At 49.0% G+C, this 20,665-nt stretch overlaps 1 protein-coding gene across 4 annotated transcripts in view; it reads right to left on the bottom strand.

Annotated features, from left to right (window-relative positions):
* Positions 1-4,579: 4,579 nt before the first annotated feature.
* Positions 4,580-20,665, bottom strand: part of Fam193a (family with sequence similarity 193, member A) — an 83,411-nt gene continuing 67,325 nt past the window's right edge. For 2 of the 4 annotated variants that reach the window (XM_005408737.2, XM_013506797.1), the window contains exons 19-20: positions 12,863-12,944; positions 4,580-5,339 (exon numbers count right to left, since the gene is read on the bottom strand). In XM_005408737.2, coding sequence (XP_005408794.1) covers positions 5,246-5,339; positions 12,863-12,944 — 176 coding nt within the window. In that variant the 3' untranslated portion in view covers positions 4,580-5,245. Of the gene's footprint in view, positions 5,340-12,860; positions 12,945-14,032; positions 14,183-20,665 lie in introns of those variants that run through there. The other 2 variants (XR_264493.2, XM_013506798.1) reach the window with 2 other exon arrangements.

Genomic DNA, 20,665 nt, shown 5'->3' with positions numbered 1-20,665 from the left:
CCCCATACTGGAGATTAAACCTGGGCCTTGTGCGTGCTAGGCAAGTGCTTTACCACTGAGCGACAGCCCCAGCCAGGCTTTAAAAGTTTTCTTTTCAGGCAAGGTCTTGCTAAGTTATCCAGGCTGGCTTTGGACTCATGTTCCTCCTGCCTCAGCCTTCCGAGTAGCTGGGATTACAATCCTGTGCCGCTGCAACTGGCTACTGAAAAGTATTTTTCTGGTAAATCTGAGGTCTACTTTTTTTACAGGCAGTGTCTACTTTTTAATTTTTCCCCCAGAGGTATATAGAACATAGCTTCCTGTTTCTTTGCGCTTTGCACTTTAGTTGGAAACTTGAAGTTTTAGGTAACACAGCAGGCTCCCCTTCCCCGGTTTTGCTGTCTGCAGTGTCAGTGACCTGTGGCCCACCACGGTCTGGAAGTATCAGACGGAACACTCAGAAGTAATCCTAAACTTGAACTTGCACAGTGTGTGGAGGAGGGTGGTGAAGTCCTGGTCTGCCCCGCTCCAGGCGCGTCAGTTTTCCCTTTGCGGGCTGCGCACTGCCAGCCCATTACAGGTCACTGCCAGGGCACCACAGCACCGTTCCCGTGAGCGTCCCCTAATCACAGCCTGAGCACAGGCACAAGGAGGCTGGGGAGCTGGGCCCGGCCAGGAGCAGCTGTGAAGTGCTTTCTTCACTCGGAAGGGTGAGTTCTAAGTAAGGAGAGAAACTGCGGAGGGCGCTCTATCTGTGATGAGGATGGAGCCGTCTGTGCAACGGCGAGGCAGGGAGAAGTCATGACCGTGTGGGGAGGGCTTAGAACAGAAGTGAGCAGTAGGGCTGCTGCCTGCAGGGGCAGGGCCTGCTGGGGTCCCTGGTCTGCACCCCCAGGGAGAAAACTGTGGCATAATCCTCGGTACTAATCCAGCCCTGTATTAGTCAGCTTTTTATTCCTGGGCCGCGGCTCCTGATGTCCAAGGCTGGGAGATGTGGACCTTGGCTCACAGCTTCACAGGTTCAGTCCACGGTTGCCAGTTCCAAGGTAGGAATGTCACAGGGAAGGGGACGGCGGTGCAAAGGTGCTGAGTTCATGGCTGCTGGAAGAGCCAGAAGGGACGAGACCAGGTGCCGCCTTCACGACCCCACAGGCACATGCGGAAGTGCGTGTTACCGCCACCTAGATGGCTCCCAAGCCAGTCAAGTTGACAATCCAGACGTACCACCAGTCACCTTGCTTTCTTCTCGTCTGTTTAGGGACTGCCTTACTGCACTGAGTCCTTAAATCCTTCCTCTCCCCCAGTGTCCAGCCGCTGACTCCCCAGGGAGGGGCAGCTTTGGGTGTGACCCCAGCCAGCCAACTGCTGGGCAGAGCCTGCTTGTCTCCTGTCACATCCAGGTGTCCAAGTACTGACCACCGGCTCTTGGCCCTGCTGTTCTCAGTGATGAGCGCTGTGGAAGAGTCCTGAGGTCACAGAGCCCTGGAGCCCCAAGGGCAGTGCCTCAGGACGACTCCTACTGTCTTCTGGAGAGCCGCGGGGCTGAACTCCCTGCTGCGGTGGGGAGGATGAGCTCCCGGTTCCATGGCCAGGATTCTGGAGCAGAGGTGGGGACATTAGCAGGCTCTGGCTGCAGGCCACGGTGAGGAATGGAGGACCGGGGCTGCAGCTGGGTCCTGTTAGCTGCCCCTCCTGCCTGGGCCCAGGCTGTGTCCCCACAGTGGGAGGCCCCCTCTGAGAAAGCCCTGTGCGCATGCCCAGCGGGGCAGGAGGGCATCTCCAGGCTGCTGGCTACTTTAAAATTCTTCCTCTGATCATTGGTTTTTAGTGTGGTTTTCTTCTTTCTGCTTTAGTTTCTATCACATTTGTAAGTCTGGGGGCTGGGGATGTGGCTCAACAGCAGAGCACCTGCCTAGCAGGTGGGGAGCCTTGGGTTTGCTCCCTAGCACTGAAACAAAGCAAAAAGTAAACGAATCCCAAGTAATTTTGGCTATCATTTCTTAAAGTTTCTGTCCTCACCTTTTTTCTTAATTTTTTGTCTTTTTGAGACAGGGTCTCGCTGTGCACTTCAGGCCAGCCATGAGCTCACTTTGTAGTTCAGGCTGGTCTCGAACTCACAAGGATCCTCCTGCTTCAGCCTCCTGTAGGCATGGTGCAGGCATGTACCATGCCCGGCTGTCCTCACCTTCTTATAGGACTCCATAGTTTCATAAACACTAGACTTTTTAATGTTTTTTCTCTCAGCCACCCATTTTTAAATGTTCATAGACATGCCATCAAACTCGCTGGTGATGCCTTGTGAAGTTTCTAATCTGCCATGTATTCTACCCAGTGCACTTCTCCTCTGTCTCCGCCCCTCCTGTCTGTGTGCCTCCACAGGTTTGCAGGCGACAGAAGCTGTCTCCAGGCCTCTTCCCAGCAGCGTGGCCTCACCTGGCACTCCGCGGCTGTCTCTGGGTCATGGTTTATATCCTCCTGGCACTGCGTAGCCTGGGGACTGGACACCCACACGTCACTCTCCCTGGCTGAGGCAGGAGGGTTCGTGTTCCCATGGAGCACCCAGGCTTCAGGCAGCAGGTGGGTGATGTGAGCCCACCTGTCTCTGGGGCTGACCGGCTCCGACCCGCCTCCCCCTTGGGGGACACCCTTCAAGGCAGCGAGTGTCTCCCGCTCGCACACTGGCCTCTACAGGAGCAGGGATTAGCATGCCTCCTTGGCGTCTGCTGAGCCACAGCTGGTGTGGGAGAGGGCTCAGCCTCAGGCCGAGGGGCCCTGGTCACCATGGGTCTCGGTGCTGGAGGGCTCCTGCTGGCTGGGGATGGGGCAGAGCGCTCAGCACCGGGCTCGCTCCCCGCTCTTTGCCCTCTCCCCGTCGCTGGTGTGGCCACCACAGAGACCCTGCACAGGCCAGCTCCTGACACTCTGTGTGCCGCAGAGCTGTGTGCTTAGAATTGGCACAGTTCACATGTGTATACACTTTTGCTTTTCTCTTGAAAAAATATATAGCTAAGTTGAGTGTGACAGCGCACAACTCTAATTCCAGCACTTCAGGAGGTTGAGGCAGGAGGATGGTGAGTTCTAGCCTAGCCTGGGCAACCTGGCACATCAGTGAGAACCTATCTAAAAAACGTGTATTTCTGTATCTACCTATGAAATCTATACATGACAAAGCATTAATCCTCTTGCTTTTCTCATACCATGAACTTCATCTCATTTTGTTTCTGAGATGGTGTCTTGCTGTGTTGTTCAGGCTGGTCTCAAACTCCTGAGCCCAAGAGATCCATCCTGCCTCAGCCTCCACAGTAGCAGGAATTACCACTCTCACGACAGCTGGGACTTTTTAATGACATGCACACATGTACGAAGTTCAATAAAAGATTTTCCACCGGAAGTTACTTGTCCAGCAGTGGACTGCTCTGTGCCTGGCAGTGCTGTGTGGAGGGGAACCGCCAGGAAAGGCTCCCTGGGGGCTGCCCTGTCTGCAGCGGCAGCCCCAGGCCCAGGCCGGAGTTCTCACAGGACAGTGGCACGGGGACGCCACCCTCCACGCCAGGAAGGGTATCCTCCGGAGTCCTATTACCTCCCTTCTCAGCTGGGCTTGAACCTGCAGTCCCACCTCAGCCTCCCGAAGTGCTGGGATTACAGGTGTGTGCCACCATGGCTGGCTCACCCCTTTCTCTTTGTGCCCCCCTGAGGAAAGAGCCGGACACGCTCCCCAGGACCCGGAAGTCCTAGGGCCGAAGGAAGCGGCCCAGGAACAGGGTGTGCGGGGGGGCAGCCAAGGCTGGCGGCACAGGTGGAGACCTAAGTGGCTGCCGCAGGCACGCTGGCAAATGCTCGGGGCTGGGGCACCCCCATCCATACCCCTGGTCCCAGCAGTCCTTGCCGCTGTCACTGCTGGACAGATGGGAAGGCCTGGCCCCAGGCCTGGCTCCGGGACCACCCCAGGGAGACCCTGGGGCACTGCTGCAGCCACTGCGGTCCACAGGCCTGCACCGCTGCTGCCAAGGTGGAGCGCAGTCCCAACTGCCCACGGCTGAAGGGTCTGAGGGACCAAGGGACTGTGCACCTTCTCCCACCTAGAGAAACGAAACCAAAGCAAGGTGGACTCCTGCCCCACACCTCAACTCATGGCCCTGCTGGCCCTCAGCGCCAAAGCAGTAGCCTCCCTGGGCAGCTGCTCCAGCCCTGGGGTCTGACGCTCTGGCACGGGGTATTGGGAGTGGGGAGCAGCCGGCAGCTCCGTGCCCACTCCTCGGCCCGCAGGGTTCCAGTGCTCCTGTGGACCGGTGCTGCTTCCCAGCCCTCTGCAGAGGACGCCTGCTGCAAGGCCCCAGGGTGCTGTCCGTGCTCTCCTGGCCACGCCCCAGCCCCCAGCTTCTTGGCACATCCACACGGAGCCCCGCACGCAGCTGGCTTGTTGGGTCTCCGGCCCACCCAGCCCACGGAAGACCCTGAGGCCACCAGGAGCCTGGAGCGGGTAGCTGGGGCCACCAGGAAGCCTCTCCAGGGCCAGGGGCCCTGACCTCAAAGTCAAGAGGACACATCACCCCCCAACCCCGGCGCTCCCAGCAGAAAGCAACTAGACGGGGTCTCCTGCTGTACTAATGTATTCCATCTTTCAAAAAGAAAGACATGATTTTAATATTACTTAACAATATGTTAAAAAAGTAGCCAGGCAGGCCTCCGTGTTAATACGGTCGTACGCTCTAAACGGACTTGATGGTGTGAGTGCTGGGTGGGTGTTGTCATCAACGTTCTCATTCTCAAGGGGTCTTACACAGGCTGGCTACGAGTCGGGGCAAACACAAACAGCGCAACGTGTACACTCGGAAACAGTAGATCGTGGAAAACGGAGGAGGCCCGACAGCCCGGCCGCCTCGGGTGGCACACGGCACACGGGAGCTGAGGACAGCCACACGTGGCGGGACAGATGACAGGACGGGGAGAGATGCAGAGGCAACGGGCCACGTGGGTGATGCACACTCGTCTCTGGCCGCAGCTCAGGCCTCTGAGGCCACAGCGGTGGGAAGAGGTGAGCACTACTGTTCCGATCTGACAGCACGGAGCTACAATCAGGGGAGTCTCACTCACAGACTACACGCACACGAGCTAACAACGCGGGCCGGCAGCGCGCGCCAGGCTGGGCTCAGGCTGCGGCGTCCGCCCTGCTTGGCCCCGGGCGGGCACCACGGCTCGGGGGCCTGGAAGGGCTTGGCTCTCGGGTGATGGCCACTCCTGTGTGTCCCTCTCCTGCTGGCCCTGTTCAGTGGGCAGCAAAGGTGGCTTTCTTCAAACTGAAATTGGACCAGTTGATGGACAGTCTTTGCCGGGTCTGTCGAGCAGAGTCCAAGCAGAACCTGCGAAGACAAAACGAGTGACAGTCACTGGCGGAGATGGGCACAGCAGGCAGGGGCTGGCTAGGCTGACTTCCTTCTTGTTAGAAACTCCTTGAGGGCTCAGCAGTGGCCACCTAGAGGGGTGGCCAGGTCCGGTGTAGGAGGCCACTGGGAGGCCTGTGCCTTCCGTGGTCATTTCCCTCCTCTTGGAGAGCTGAGCTTCCAGCCTGGCCTGCATTAACTTAGGTGTGAACCCACAGCAGGGCATCCAAGTGGGGCGGTGACAGCGAGACAGGGTCCCAGCTCCCACCCTCCCCTCTGGGGCGCGGCCTCCAGGATCACCAACACAGCCTGCCGCACAGCTCCAGACACACACGCATTTGTCCTGTTTCCCAGGCAAAGACGGCCAATCTTTGTACAAAGGAAAGAACGCTTTCTTTTGTTTAAAAGCGCTTACATATGGGCTAGGCATGGTGGTGCAGGCCTGTAATCCCAGTACTCGGGAGGCTGGGGCAGAAGGATTATTCCAAGTTCGAGACTAGCCTGGGCTACAAGGTGAGATCAAGGCCAGCCTGAACGGCATAGTGAGACCGTCTCAAAAAGACAAAAAAAAAAAAAAAAAAGCAAGCACTTGCACGTTTCTGAAGTTCTCATCATCCCAACTCTAATTTGGGGCAGAAATCACAATGAAAGCTGGAAACGGTTGGCTGATTTCACTCGTTTAATACATGAACCCACACTGTCTTAAACAAGGTTCAGTCATCCAGCCACAACCTTGTGCCAACTCTGCCTGCCCAGTGGCCTCTGCCAGGAGTCCCAGTCCCTTCCCTGGCCCCAGCTGGCCATGCCAAGTCTGTGCTCAACCTTCTCCACCTCCTCACAGTTTCTACCTCTGCTGCGCCCCTGAACTGGCAGGCATCTCAGGACTGCCCGCGTTCGTGTGGGGCCATCCCCACTCCCTTCCGTGTCACCTGGCAGACCCGCTGCTCAGAAACATCAGCCACATCCCTGCTCGGGGCTGTTCAACAAGGATTCCCCAAGAGCCACATGTGGTGGTGCACGCTTGTAATCCTAGCACTTAGGAGACTGAGGTGAGAGGACTGTGAGTTCGAGGCCAGCCTGGGCTACACAGCAAGTACAGCAAGAGCCTGTCTCAGAAAACGAAAAAATAAATGAATGTCCAGTTTAACACACAGCATGGCTTCCAACAAATTCTCAAGCACTGGCATGAAACCAGAACCAGGGAGACCTGATCTTCTGACATCTGTGTCCCCACACTGTCAGCTGTGGGGTGTGTCACACGTGCACTAGGCACACAGACTATACACACTCGGGACCCTGGGGTGTACACTCCTGGGATCACCCTGCTGTCCCCTGCAGGGGCCGCCACTGTCCGGCATGCACGCATGACCTCCGCGCACATTCTACACGCAGCCTGTCCAGGTGGCTGCAGTGCAACTGTCCTGCATAAGCATCTCTTTTTGACCTCCTCCCACCGCACGTGTGAGCTTCCTCCCCAGGGGTGTCTGCTCAGCTTAGGGGCTGAAGATGCTGCGGTGCACACGTGGCTCTGGCTGCCTCCTGGGCAGCCCTCAAGTGTGTGCTGAGGAGGGCAGCCGATGCTGTGCGTGGGATGGACGGAGCACAGCAAGCACCTGTGGCTCTACATCCCAGCAGGTGACAGAGCAGCTTGTGGCTTCTCCTAGTCATTTCCTGAGGCCAGGGAGTGAAGCTGAGACGCCCATCCTGTGCCTGGTGGTCACACCTCTCAGAAGGACCCTACTGGTTTCAATTAGCTTTCCTGGTTTTTTTTTTGGATATTGGGAATCAAACTCAAGACCTTGTGCTTGCCAGGCCTAACTGGCTTTCCCACCCTCTTGTGTAACACTCTTTACACTTTTTAGTACTGATCCTTGTCAAGAGCTGCAAATTCACTTTAAGACCAATCCTTGATCGAAAAGTAGTATAATTTATCAGCCTTGACTGATTGATGGACAAGGTCTTGCTGTGTTGCCTAGCTCATCTCAAGTTCTTGGGCTCAAGTGATCTTCCTGCTTCAGCCTCCTGGTAGGTGGGACTAGAGGTGAACACCAAGGCAACTCGCACGTTTTTCCTTTTTTTTCAGTACTGCTAATTAAACCTAGGGCTTTCTACCATGAGCTATACCTTCATAGCTGTCAAAAAATTTTTGAGACAGCATCTTGGTAAACTGCTCAAAGCAGGGCACAGTCGTATACACCTGAGTCCTAGCCTTTGGGAGGCTGAGGCAGGAGGATCACCATGAGTTCAGGACCAGCCTGCACTACACAGTGAGACCCTGTCTCAAAGAAACCAAAAACCCAAAACCAGAACAAAACATCCATCTGGATTTCCTCCTAAATTAAACAGTTTGGGGTTTTTGTTATTATTTCAGGTGGCTGCTGGGGAGAACCCAGGGTCTCATGTATGCTGTGCATGCTCTACAACAGAGAGCCAGCCAGCCAGAGGTGCTTCTGGCATTGAAAACGGCCGCCCATAGGAGCTGCCTCTGGGGTGGTGTGGACTAGGGACAGGACTTCAGCTCATCCCTCAGGGCACTCTCTACCCTTCCTTCTACAAGCATGTGTTTCCACAGCGCTGGCCGATCCACTGTCACAAGCCAAGGCTCAGTATTTTCTCAGGCTGTTTCAGGAGTCTGTATTCTGTACCATCATCAGGGGTCTGTGACTGTACCTCGTTATCAATGTTTAATAGCCAAGACATTCTAAGTCTTTTCCTTTACCTTTCAGTGGTACTGGGGGTTGAACCCAGCGCCTCCACACTCAGCTGCATCCTCCGCTCTTTCATTCATTTATTTTATATACATACGTATTTTGTTTTTTGTAGTACTAGGGGTTGAACCCAAGGCCTCTGCACTGACCTTACATTCCTACTCCTTTTTTTTATTGTTGTTGTTGTTTTCTGGTACCGGGAATCGAACTCACGACGTTGCGCTTGCCAGGCAGGCACTGTGCCACTGAGCTAAATCCCCAGCCCCGTTTTGTTTGTTTTTTGAGATAGGGTCTCACTATGTACTCCAGAATGGCCTTAAACTCACTATGTAACTCAGCCAACCCTGAACCCATGGAAATCCTCTTCCTTTAGCCTCCTGAGTGCTAGGATTCATATCTGAATATATCTGAATATACCCTTTTAAAAAGTGTTTTGAAATAGGGTCCCCCTAAGTCCCTAAATTGCCCAGGACGGGCACTCATTTGCAATCGTCCAGCCTCAGCCTCCCAGAGTGCTGGGATTACGGGTATGCACCACCTCACCCAGTTGGACTTTCTGTCTTTACAATGGCTAGGAAAAGTGGCCTTCTTTGTTCTTTTTACTCTTCCAGGAGGGTACTAGTAAACTAACCTCCCTATTTTCTTCCTGTAAAATGTTACACATGTAGAAGACAAGTAACTGAAGCAAGTACAAAATGTACAAAATGCAAGGTGAGTATGTGTCACAGTCACCCCGGGGGACAGTCCCCAGGGCCTTCTTCAGTGATAACCACCCGCCCGCTCCCAGAAGCAGCGTCTTGGCCTTTCAGAGGTAACTCTCTGCTGTCTTTATAGATGTAGCACATGCACACACGCACTGTGAACAGGATCTCACCTTCTCACAAAGCTAGTTCACTGAGGCCTGACTTGTGCACAACGGACTGCAGAGCTCACAGGCGGGGACAGACCTGTCCACCCTGGCCAGTCACCCTGGCTGAGATGCAGAGCACTGCCGTGGAGCCCCCACTGCCTCCTGCCCTGGCTCTGTGCCAACGCTTAGCTGCCGCCTGTTGTGGTGGACAGATTGTAACTTCTGGAATTTCACACAGGTGGAAGCTCACAGTGTGCATTCTGTCGCCCCTGTCGCCGAAGGAACCGTTCTGGGGGGATGTTTGAGGTGCCGTGCTGGCAGCAGGGTCCCTGCGTGGGGTGTGTAATGGCTCTGCCTCTCCTGATGAAGGTCTGAGTTGCTCCCAGCTTCTGACTATCGCAAGCGAAACGAAGGCAGCATCTGTGCATGCGTCGCTGCCAAGCATGTGCCTCTCCTCTCCTGGGCGGATGGGTGTGTGGACCACGTCCTGCGCTTGCTTGCAGGCTTCTTGCTGCAGGGCGTCCTGCCTTGTGATTTATCCTGCCTACCATGCTTCAGAAACACAACGCTGTGTCCCACAGAGCCATTCTGGGGTACAGGTCTACAGACAGCTGTGGTAAACTCAAATTCTTCTCTTCTCTTCTGTTTTTATACTGAGAATTGAACTCAGGACCTCACACTTGCCAGGCAGGTGTTGTCCCGCTGAGGTATATCCCTGGCCCGTTCAGGTCTTTTAAAATGTTTTGCAGTAAAGTTGCCTAGTCTTTCATGATAGAGCTTATATAACTTTTGTTAGATACATCCAAGGATACTGCAGAAATTTGGTGCTAATATAAATGCTGGCTTTATGTAAACTAGTTTCTTTTTTTTTGTTTTAGGTACGCAGAATTGAACTCAGGACCTTATGCTTGCCAGGCAGGTGCTGGGCCGCTAAGCTATACCTGCCTAAACCACAGCTTCTAATTATAGGTGGTGTGGAGAAAAACGAGTAAGTTCTGTACTGGTCCTACACAGCCAGCCCTTACTGGATACTCGCTCACGTTTACTGCCCAGACGACTGGACCCCCCGTGAAGTGAGTCTTACGCCTCCTGCCCACTTCCTCCACCTTCGCACTCTGCTCCTGTCTGGCTGTGCTGACTGGAAGGTGGCAGAGCATTGGTGCCTTGCTCTGCGCTTCACACCCTGCCTCGGAGACAACAGCTCCGGACACCTAGCTCCTGTCTTTTCTCTTTTTAGTAAATCCCTTTATCAAGTTAGGGTCTCTCCTTATTCTCTCTTTTTTTTTTTTTTGGTACTGGGAATTGAACTCGGGAATTGCCTGTGCTCGCCAGGCAATCCTTGTTCTTCAAGACTGTAGTTCTACTGCCAGTTTACCCATTTCCTTATTACAGTAGGTCCCCAACCTACATTCATGTTGCGAGCTTTCACAAATATGAACAGACCTCCCATGAGGAACCTTTGTAGACGTGAACAAACAGCAGAAGTACTGTTCCACCATTTTAAGGCAACTATACAAGTAGGTTCTTTACTGTGTTTCTGTGTGTTTGGTTTCCTATGCTTCACATTGTATATTTGTGTCAGAGGTGCATAAGACTCACACTGTTGGAATTACGAACAAATCTGACTTACAAACGTTCCTGTTCGGGACTAGAACTTGTTTCTAAGTCAGGAACTTACTGTAATTTCAAGTGGGTGCTAACATTTTCTCAAAAGCTTTTCTGGAATCTTCTGAATTGATTAAATGGCTGTTCCCGAACATATTAACCTACCAAATAACATGGGAGGCCTTCTGACATTAAACACACCTCACTCTGGGCACAGACCAGCCTGGTCATGTACAATGCTTCTGAAAATGCTGGATTTGCTTTCTTTAGAGTTTCCGCACCTAGCATTCATAAGAAGGACAACCCACTAAGTTTTCTTTTTTTCTGGTGTTCTTTTTGGCATATATTGGTACAGAAATTGCACTTTGTCTCACACAGTGAAGTGAGGCGCATCCTCCTGTACAAGTGCTGTCTCTCTCATTTTTTTAAGTTTCCTGGCAATTTGTTCAAGACTGGATAAACTCATTCTTGGACAGTCAGGAAAAAGCCTTTGTGAAACTGTGGAATCAGCTTCCATGGAGAAGGCGTGCACCTATCATTACAATGGCTTTGGCCATTTCTGACCATCCAGCCTTACTATTTTTCCTTGTATTAATTTTGTGCCTGACTACACTTAAATTTTAAAATCAACTACAGTGAAGCTATTTCCTGTGTTCTCTTAATCTCTGTGATACCTGTATTTATTTCTTCCTTACAACTTATATGTGTACAAAATTAAAGAATCTTTTAATATGGAATTTTTCAAACACAAAAGTAGAAACTGTGATTTTTTATTTTGAGAGAGGGTTTCACTAAGTTGCTAAATTGCTCAGGCTGGGTTTGAACTTGCCATCGTCCTGCCTCAGCCTCCCAGAGTGCTGGGATTACAGGTATGTGCCCCTATGCCTGGCACGTCTACTACTTTGGAAGCACTGAGGAGAGGTGGTTCTTGCAGAAGTCTCCTGCTTGTTTTAGGATTAAAAAAAATCCCTACCTGTGTGATTATGGATGTGTGCCACCGCGCCTGGCTAAAATTCCTACCTGTGTGTGGTGGCACATGAGTAACTCCAGAGGCCAAGGCCGGAAGAACACCATGAGTTTGAGGCCAGCCTGGATTATATAGTGAGTTCAAGACCAGCTTGAACTACAACATGGAGACCTGGTCTCAAAAAAAAAAAAGGAAAAGAAAAAAACCCAACACCCTAAGGGAGAAGATTACCGGCAAGGATGTGAGGGAAAGAGTCCCAAGGGTTCATTTAAAGCTCCTAAGTGTCCATGACCCTGAAGTAGAATCCTGGGTACTGATTTTATACTAAACACCCTTGCCCAGATGTTTTACCTGCAGGTGCTTCTGCATTTCACACGCATACACATAACATGAGAAAATAACAACGATTTCCTTTCTTCCCCTTAATCCTTATCCCCCAGTTTTTTTTTTTTTTTTCCCCTTTTCAGGTCATTACAAATAGGAGTAGTGACAATGGTGCTCCTTAACCTCAGAGAACAGCTTCTGTGTGTTCCTGGGACACGTGACATTTCCTACAGGTCTCTGATGGACAGCTTTTCCTTTTCTTGCATGATGTGGCCTTCTGATCCATATTTGTTAAGAGTTTTTATAACAAATAGATGTTTTACCTTAGTGAGTACTTTTCTTCTCCTATTAATCTCCGTATCATATAAATCATATGAATCATACTACAAGAAAGATATAACTTCAAGGAACATTTAAACTTTTCCAGTATTTCAGGAATGAGTTCATGATTTTTTGTCTGTTTTGTGAGACAGGGTCTCACTACGTAGTCCAGGCTGGCCTCAAACTCAAGGCAATCCTCTTGCCTCAGCCTCCAAAGTACTGGAATTACAGGCATGCGCCACCAAGTCTGGCTTTGAGTTCATGTATTTTTAACTTTGCTTCTTCTATGCATATTACTTAAAGCAAAGAAAGTCAAGTACTTCGAAAGGAAAAAACAAGGCAGCTTAAAAGTAAATTTCTATTGCCACAGTTCACATACTGGGTACAATATTATGGAACACAATAAGCCTCTGCCATCAGAAAAGCTGAGGCAGTTTCTACAGGGTTACTCTTCTCTCAAAGGCAGGCCACCTCTGTGTTCAAATGTCACCAGGAAGATGGCCTGGAAGGCTCCTCCAGATCACCCTGCTGGTCCAGCCCCGTAAAAACCATTGACAGCAATGGTTCCTAACACAGTGGGGGCGGCGATGTGAATGGAAGTGAGTGTGTGGAATGCGGCTGAGCAGCCGGCTGGCTTGCGGATGGTACTCACTCAGGACAGAAGGGTTGTGCAAAGAGAAAACCAACCACATGCGGCAACCACTGGCCTGGAGGGACTCACACTCACCTTTTGAAATATTCCACCTCCCTCTCTGTCTCATCCATATCCACACTGTCCAGGTCGATATCTTTAGGCAGAAAGACATCATCTGAAAATAAGAGGCAAAGAAGCACATCAAATACAACGGCAGTTATCTCATCTGAACAGAATCCAGCTTTTGGCTTTAAACAACTTCATTAACTTTTAGAACAATTCTCTGAAACGCACAAGGCCAAGGAGGGCAAGGCTCTTGTGTGCTTGGCTCAGGCTTGCTCAGCACAGCAACTGCTTCAGGTCCTGCCAGCAGCGCCCAGCCTCCTGCAGCCGGTTCCCCTTGAGTGGTCTTGCAGCTGCAGCTGGCCCGCTGGCACTCTGTAGGAGCTGGCCCCAGACCTGAGCTCAGGCTCTGCAGGAGGGTGGGCTGAGAGCGCTGTCCTGTGGCCCTGCCCCTGGCAGGAAGAGACCCAGACACCAATCCTACAGGGATGTACTCTCCTAGGCACTCATCTCAACACTTCATCTGAACACTTGCTGGCCATTCTGAACAAAAAGCATGGTGACATCTGGCTCCACAGTGAAAGAACCCCTTCTGAAAATAGCAGGAGTGTGTGGACTCCACCTCTCAGGGTCCTGGGCAGGTCTGAGTGAACTTTTCTCTCTGGCTCTGCCCTGCAGTATGATCTGCCTAGGCTCAGGCCCAGAGTGCACATCTGGATGGGCAGGTGTGGCACCGGCCCTATCAACACCGAGAGGGCAGAGGCCTCCTGCATGTTTTTGTTACAGGTAAGCTTCTCCCCTGCAGACCTAACAGACAGCCTGCTTCTGCCTGCCCCCGGGCATCCCCACAGAACACAGCGAAGGCCCCTGTGCATGGCTATCAGCAGCTGCCACCACGGTGATTCCCAGGGCAAGGGCCCTTACTCGCCCTTTCACACAAAGCACTTCTGAACTCCTTCCCAAGCGTGCACATGCTGTGCGTCCCACAGCTCCTGACGCTCTTCTCCTTCCTCCCCTGCCCATGCCCCTGTGGGCTGCATCCAACAGCCAGCTGCTGCCCCCTCCCAACCTTCTGAAGGGCCACCTCCCTCAAGCTGCTTCCTCCTGGTCGTCCTCCTTTCAGGCATCAGACCCCAGCAGGGCCAGCACCGTGCTCCGGAGAATCTGTTACAAGCCTGTTCCTTTTCCGCGGGCCAGCACCTTGGCACCCACACCTCCTGCCTGGCCTCGATGCAGCTCCGTCTGCGCAGCCCCCACAGAAGAGTCCTCATGAGATGCTCTTAGACCTGAGGTGCGCCTCCTCGGCTGCCCGAGCTCCACGCCGGCCCGCAGCCTCTCTGCTGCAGTCTCCTACATGGAAGTGGAAGCATCAGCCCACGGAGCCGTGTGCTCACTGCCAGCTGACAGCAGACGGCTGACCTCCCACGGGCATTCAGGATGCTTTCGCCCAAAAGGTGATGTCCGAGGCTGTGAACTCTCAGCGGAAAGCTGACAAAACAACTGCCACTTTTAGCTGTACCAGAGAGTGCAGAAATGACGGAAAGGGAAAACGGGAAGAGAAAGATGGTAGAGCTAAGGAGAAAAGGTACACTGGGCCTGCTGGCTGCTGAGGCTGTGAGAGGGCATGCCGGGAAGCAGGCATGAGAGGGGTACAGAGGGCTGAGGCTTGATTTCCAGGGTAGCAGCGTCAGGAGGTGGGCTGTGGGGAGGGGGGCCGCATTCTGTGTCACAGGGTCAGGAAAGGTCAGCTGCCCTTTGCCAAGAGTGAGTCCTCATTGGCTCACTGGCTCGCGGGGACCGGAACACTCACTGTCCTAGAGCCTGTCCCTCCTTTTCTACTGCCTACAACTTAGCCTGGCCAGATGTGGCTGCCGGATGCTGAACTCCACAACCTCTACAACAATAAGCCAAAACAAACCTCTTTTCCTAATAAATGACTCAATCTCAGGAGTTCTGTGAAAGTGGCAGAAAACAGACCAAGACAAATATGCTAGCACAAAACCACAATTTCAAAGGTGTGGTGGTGTACGCCTGTAATCCCAGCACTTGGGAGACTAAGGCAGGAGAATTGTGAGTTCGACAGAACCACCTTCATGTGGCAGAGGCACAAGAGACACACACGAAACTCAGGACCATGAGTATCAAGTAGCAAGGCAGCCACGAGGACAAAGAGGACCTAAGCAGCGAAACTGACGAACACGACAGGCATGCCTCACCTGCTCATGGCACAGGCCCTAGATGCCCTGGTGTGAGTCTGAAGTGTCACCCAGAGGCCATGCATTTGGTCCCCACCTGATGGGGCTACTGGGAGGTGGTGGCACCTTTAGGAGGTACAGGGGCATGCCATGAAGGGACATTGGGACCCTGGGCCCTTCTCCTCTTTGTGCCTCCTGCCTACCACGAGGTGTCATGATGTGCTGCCTCGTGCCACAGGCTAGCAATGGGGCCCAGGGACATGGATGGAACTCCCACCACTGCGAGCCCAAACCCTTTCCGCTCTGTGAGGCCATTACCTTAGCTATTTTTACAATGGAAAATTAACATGCTGAGTCACAAAGAAAGCAACAGTAAATTTAATGAAGCTAAAATATAAACAACAGTCTGACCACAATGCACACAACCAGAAACGACAACAAAAGGCTCCCTGCCCAGGGCACTCAGAAGTCGCCTACACTAGTGCAGAAGGGGAAACCCATGTGGGAATTACAGAATTTCTTTATGTTTTTTTTTTTTTTCCTTCAGAATTTCTTTGAAAGGAAACAAAAAACTGATGGGAAAATTATCTATAAGACTATGCTATATACTTACAGCAATCATCAGAGAAAAGCTCCAAGTGCTAAAACACTTTTATTAATAAAAATGGGGAAATGAAAACAATTTCTAAGTCAAAAAGTTAAAAAAGAACAAGGAAGAAAGAAGTACATGTAGAAAATGAAGACAAAAGCAGAATTTAGGGAGGTATAGGGAAAGAAGTAAAACTCAATAAAGCCAATTAAAAAATCTAACAACGCAGAAAAATCACTGACTTAGGCAAAATAAGAAGCAAGCATGAATACACAAAATAAAGAAAGACAAGGAAAAATAACCATTGAAAAGAAATTTAAAGTAGAGTCTGTTCTGCAGATATCTATGCACATTTAATTGAAAATTTAGTTGCAAAGGAAAATTTACTGTGGAAAGGTGGTTTTCCAAAACTAACCTCACTATATATAGAAATATTAAACCACTTTCTGGGAGGGAAGAGGAAATGCTGTCAAGAACTACCTCACTAAAGCACCAGGTACTAACAGCTGTAGAGAGTCGATCAAATTCTATCAAATTTCCAAGCCTAGATAGTCCCAACACAGCAGTTGTTCCAGAATATGGAAAATAAAAATTAAACCAAAAAACTTCCTATTTCTTTTCATGAAGCAAGCAAGAAGATCACTGTAAAAATATTACAATGTAAAGAAAGCCAACAGCAAACAGAATCCTAAACCAAAGAATATAATTTATCACAATTAAGTGCGTTTCATTGGAATCCAAGGTTGGTTCAGTGTTGGGTAACTGAGTTAGGTAACTGAGTTAAGTAACTGATATAATGTACCACTATAAACAGGCCTGCGAAGAAAAATCAAAACTATTTTCACAAATGCTAGAAAACCATCGCTAAAATTCAACACCCATTCCTCACAAACACACTCAGGAAATGTTTCCTAAAATAAAGCTTAGCTCTCTGGTCAGCACCTCTCTCAAGGTGAAAACACCAGAGACATTCCTGCTTTACCAGGGCATGAGGAAGTTAAGAAAAAACATTCAGAGGCATGGGAACTGGAAAAGTGCAAGTAAAGCTCTCTCTGCTTGCAGATGTACCATGTACCTGGAAATACCCAGAGACTCAACAGATAGATACAAACAAAAGAAGACAGTACACATAAGAGATGGAGTCAACACACCGAAATCAATACCTTTTCACATCTGCCACAGATAACCAGTTTGGCAGCACCATCCAACAGAAATATCACCCCATTCACATATGCAATTTAACATTTTTTAGTGGCCACACTTAAAAAAATTAAGAATAGATGAAATTAATTTTAGTGATGATGTAATAAGATATATGAACTACTACAGCATGTATTTAATATAAAATTATGTTGAGAGATTTTTTATACTAGGCTTTTAAAATCCAGCGTGTACCCTGTACTTACATCTCGCAGTCTGAACAAGCCACATTAATAGTGCTCAATGGCTATTGAGCCACGGCTAGGTGACCAGAGGCTACAGGGAGAACTGTGGAGTCAGGTGATACAATGGTAGATAATACTCTAAGCTAAAAACAAAGCTGATTACTTAGGAATAAACAGAGTAAGAAATGTGAAAAATCAATGGAAAAAATTTAAAACATTTCTAAAAGCCCCAAAGTAGACTTGAATAAATGGACACATAACCCCTACTCTTAGAAAGGACAATCTGCACCACACAGACATCCATTCTTCCTGTTTACCTTATGAACTTGATGCAGTCCTACTGAGATGCAGACAGGCTCTAGGCACACTGGCACTGAAGCCAACATGGAAAGAAACACTCCAGGCAAGAAAGCTAAGCAAGGAAGCCTGTGAGGCAAGCAGCAGAGACCGGCACACATTTAAGATACGACGAGGGCCTTCACAGTGAACTACCCCGCAACGCCCTTTTCAGATTCTATTACTTTGAGATAGGGTTGCACTAAGGCACTGAGTTGCCCAGGCTGGGCTCCAACTGGTGATTTTCCTGCCTGAGCTTTCCAGACTGCTAGGGTTGCAGGCATGTGCCACCATGTCCGTTTTTTCCCCCCTTCCTTTTGGTACTGGGGCTGAACCCAGGTAGGACGTGCTAAAGTACGTTCTCAATCATTTTAAATTTTTTTAAATTTAAATTTAAATTTTAAATTTTGAGACAAGGTCTCACTATGTAGCTCAGGCTGGCCTCAAATTCACAATCTGCCTGTTTCAGCCTCCCCTAGTGCTGAGATTTATAGGCGTGTGCCACCAGGCTCAGCTAAATTTTGTAACTGGTACTGAGCCAACATTTGGAAAAAGAACTGGATCCATACCTCACTATGTACACAAGAATAAGTTCCCAATGTATCACGGATCTAAATTGGGGGAAGGGAATCACACAAACGCTAGAAGAAATTAGGTACATTCCTCTATAACCCTGGCATTATGATAAAGCTTTCCAACAATTACTCAAACTCTAAGGCAATAAAAGATTGGCAAACTGCATAAAAGAAAAAAAAGTCCACCTGGTTGAAAGACATTGTGAACAAAGTCTGAAGACAACTTATGAACTGGTAGAAGAATGTCTGCAGCATATTACATAGTTAAAAAGGCCGAAGTTTCTAACACAAAAAGAATTCTTAAAAATACGAGGGCTTGGTATGTAGCTCAGTGGTAGAGTGCTTGCCCGGTATGCACAAGGCCCTAGGCTCCATCCTCAGTACTGGTAAAAAATTACAGTAAGAAGTAAAAAAAGGTATGAGTAGAAGTTTCACAAGAAAGATACAGAAACAGCTCCCAAATATTAACTGACTTCTTCGATCCCTGGTACCCCGCACCTCTCAAAAATTAACTGACCTCAGAAGGAAATGCCAATGAAACTATACTGAGGAGTAATTCCAGTTAATGGATTGGCAACATGAAGACACCTGACTACATGCTGTCACTGGCCATGCTCAGACCCTAGGGGTAGAGCGTGGGGCAGGGCTGGAGTGTCTACCAGAACTGCCTACAGGTTTCCCTGATGATCCAGCACTCCTGCTTCTGACGCTCTCCTTTCAAGACGCATGGGACTATTTACTGCAGCTCAGTAATTACAGTGCAATGGGAACAACTTAATTGCTGGTGTGAAGGAAAACAGCTGAGTAAGTCGGAGGACAATAAAAATAGAGTACAATTCAGCTGGACAAAGGAAAAGCGCTCTGAATCACTCTGGAGCACATGGAGAATGAATGAGGGGAAAAAACAGGTAAAAGGAGTATCTGTGGTATGTTACCTTTTGTGTAAAAGTAAAAGCCAGTAAGTTCCCAGTTTTCTGCAGAGGTGAGGGCAGGCCACTCTGAAACTGCTTTACATGTGCTCGCGGACTGAACATGTCAGTAAATGCGCTGGGCTCTCATCGGGCAAATGTGGCGGCAAGGCAAGAATGCACTGTGAAATCTGAGCCATTTGTAGGAACATGGACGCCCCCGGGGACCAAAATGGCGGGTGAAGTGAATCAGTGACCCAAACCAATCACAAAACAGTTTACCCCAGCAATACTCAGACAGGGGTCATTCAATTCTTGTTTGTATGACAAATAAAAAAGCCCAATGGTGATCTATGATTATAATAATTCTATGGATGGTATTGACAGAGTTGATCAACATCTAATTAGCTATTCTATAATCAAAAAGCAAGGAAAGGGGCTGGGGATTTAGCTCAGTGGCACAGCACCTGCCTGGTAAGTGTGAGGTCGTGAGTTCAATTCCTGGTACCGGAAAAAAAACAAAACCAAAAAAAAAAAAAAAAGAAAGATTATCAAGTATTTATGGACCTTCTGGACAAAACAATATGGAACTTATTTGTTGTTTATTCAGAACAAGGGGACTGAAAAAGTCATTTACAACTTAGATTAGATCTAAGAGACTTAATAATTGAAAAATACAGGATAGCAAAATGCCAACCAGAACATCTATCATTGACGTCTTCAGCATTAGTGGGTAGACATTTTACAGAAATTGTATGACCCACAGAGAACAGGGGAGGCTGACACAACAGTGTGAAGTGTGTCGTTCAAAGAAAAGACAGCAATGCAGAAAGAATTTGGAGCAAGACCAGACAGACTGCCCGCACTGTGATGCTGCTTTGTGTACTGAATGGGTTTTCTGTCTTTTAAAAAACTTTTTAAATTTTCTTTATTTTTTAAAGGGAATAAAAAATAATAAAAAACATGAGAAATACAGAATTTCAGTAGACAAGATGATAGGAATTCAGCAGTGATAGTTATACTGCATACTGTTGTCTTCAAATTAGTTGCTCCAGATATAAGCATGCAAAATTGGTCAAAAATAAATAAATAAAATTAAATTAAAAAGGAAAAAAAATTAAGCATTAACTATTCCTTTTAATAAACCAGTAGAAATCAGCAGTACAATTATCCCAGCTGTTCTTGTATATACATATATATTTTTAAAAATATGGAATGCTTCATGAATTTGCATGTCATCCTTGTGCAGCGGCCGTGCTAACCTTCTCTATTGTTCTAATTTTAGTTTATGTGCTGCTGAAGCGAGCACATGTGTACTGAATGTTTTAAGATACACCACACAGAGAAAATTTTGATAAAGTTGATAAAAATTGTCATTTTTATGTCCTATTATCTTCTAATAGATTTTTATGTCCTATTATCTTATAAAAACTAACCAAAATATTAAATTGTTGGTCATCCCATATTTACAGAATTGGCCTGGTAAGTAGTTAAATACTGCATGGTTTCTCTTATAGGAGAAGTCCAACATATAAAATAAAAGCTTGATAACAGGAAATGGCCAGGCAGATCTTTTAGCATATGGGGGGGGGGAAGCAAGAGCTAGAGGGAGAAAGAAATGAGATGAAAAAAAATGGGGAAGGGGAAGATGTGTTGAGTACATGTACCCAGTCCCTTCGAGAAACGTGATCATTATGTACTACAAGCATGTACAAAAAATTATATATACAAGAGGGGTCCAAGAGTAGAGGGAGGGGGATGAAAAGCCAGGTAAGAGAGTTTATACATATGTACCAACTCACCATGATGAATGTGATCATATACTACAAGCATGTACCAATTTTT

The sequence above is a fragment of the Chinchilla lanigera genome, unplaced genomic scaffold (genome assembly GCF_000276665.1).
Source record: "Chinchilla lanigera isolate Chin_1 unplaced genomic scaffold, ChiLan1.0 scaffold00113, whole genome shotgun sequence".
NCBI lineage: Eukaryota > Metazoa > Chordata > Mammalia > Rodentia > Chinchillidae > Chinchilla > Chinchilla lanigera.
Note: the sequence above shows the minus strand (reverse complement) of the source record. Positions and strands in the feature narration are given on the sequence as shown.